Consider the following 1067-nt stretch of genomic DNA (forward strand, 5'->3'; position numbering starts at 1 on the left):
TTCCCCTGAGGAGAGATTATCATGAATGGAAAAGATAATGTAACCCAGTGGGAGGTTTTATCTAAACTGCTCGTTAATGATTCACGAAAAAACAATAGGTATACAAATATGAATTTTGGTGGTGATAAAGATTTGTCAGTTGTCAAGCGTGGTAAGAGCAACAGTAAAGACCAGTCAACAACAACAACAATAAACATCATAACAGTGAACAATGTTAACAAAGTAGAAACGACGAAAAAGAATAATCCAATACAATGAAATAAAATACGAGTATAGTACAATACAATACAAATATAATATTGTACAATACAACACAACAAAATAGAATAAAAATATAATACAAGCCACCACTTGGAAGGCGGCACTAAATCGGCTCCGGCGTTAAATACATTAAAGCTGCTAGCGTGCGTCTACCGTTGGTGTATTCACCCGTATATTGTGCAACCCGTCGTTGCTTTTGAGCATAAACCCTGTTTACCCGTCTTAAGTCACCAACGGTCACGTTTCCTGATAGCACTTGTTGAATCAGGGTGTCCACAACACCCTGTTCCGCTATCAGGAGCTCAAGCAGTTCATAAAACCCGTTATGACTTTTAGCCGCTTTTCTGTTGAGCCGATTATGCCAACCTTCCAAGTGGTTATTTGTCCTAATATTTACATTATGTACATTCCATAGCGGCAGTCGCGTACATTGAATAACTGCATAAGATTTTGGCCGAAAAAAATTCCCTGTAGTTAATTAAACGATAAAATAATGGATAAGTGCATGGAAATTCTTTCGAAATTCCATGCTCACTTATAACCAACTTCAAATGTAATTTGAAATGCAACATCAAACAGATCAGCTACATCATAAACGCTGCTTTTGATGCGGAAAGTTTCAATATTTCGTTATCATTGAAATATATACATTGAAAGGTTGCAAATGGAAATGAAAACAGATATCAATTTAAGTGCTCACCAACGCACTAGTCGGTTTCGTTCAGTTGTAAAAATAGAAAGTTTACAATTTACACCAAACATATAAAACTAAATTTTTTTTTGATTTGTAAATAATATTTTAGATT

General features: G+C 35.1%; 1 protein-coding gene across 1 annotated transcript; it reads left to right on the plus strand.

The window, feature by feature from the left end:
- Window positions 1-21: 21 nt before the first annotated feature.
- Window positions 22-597, plus strand: Tsp_15672 (ribonuclease H). The gene is made up of 2 exons (XM_003370329.1): window positions 22-173; window positions 345-597. Exons 1-2 carry the CDS (start codon window positions 22-24, stop codon window positions 595-597), a joined length of 405 nt encoding a protein of 134 aa, XP_003370377.1.
- The last annotated feature ends 470 nt before the right edge of the window (window positions 598-1067 follow it).

Source organism: Trichinella spiralis, assembly GCF_000181795.1.
Source record: "Trichinella spiralis strain ISS 195 chromosome Unknown Scfld934, whole genome shotgun sequence".
Taxonomy (NCBI): Eukaryota; Metazoa; Nematoda; class Enoplea; order Trichinellida; family Trichinellidae; genus Trichinella; species Trichinella spiralis.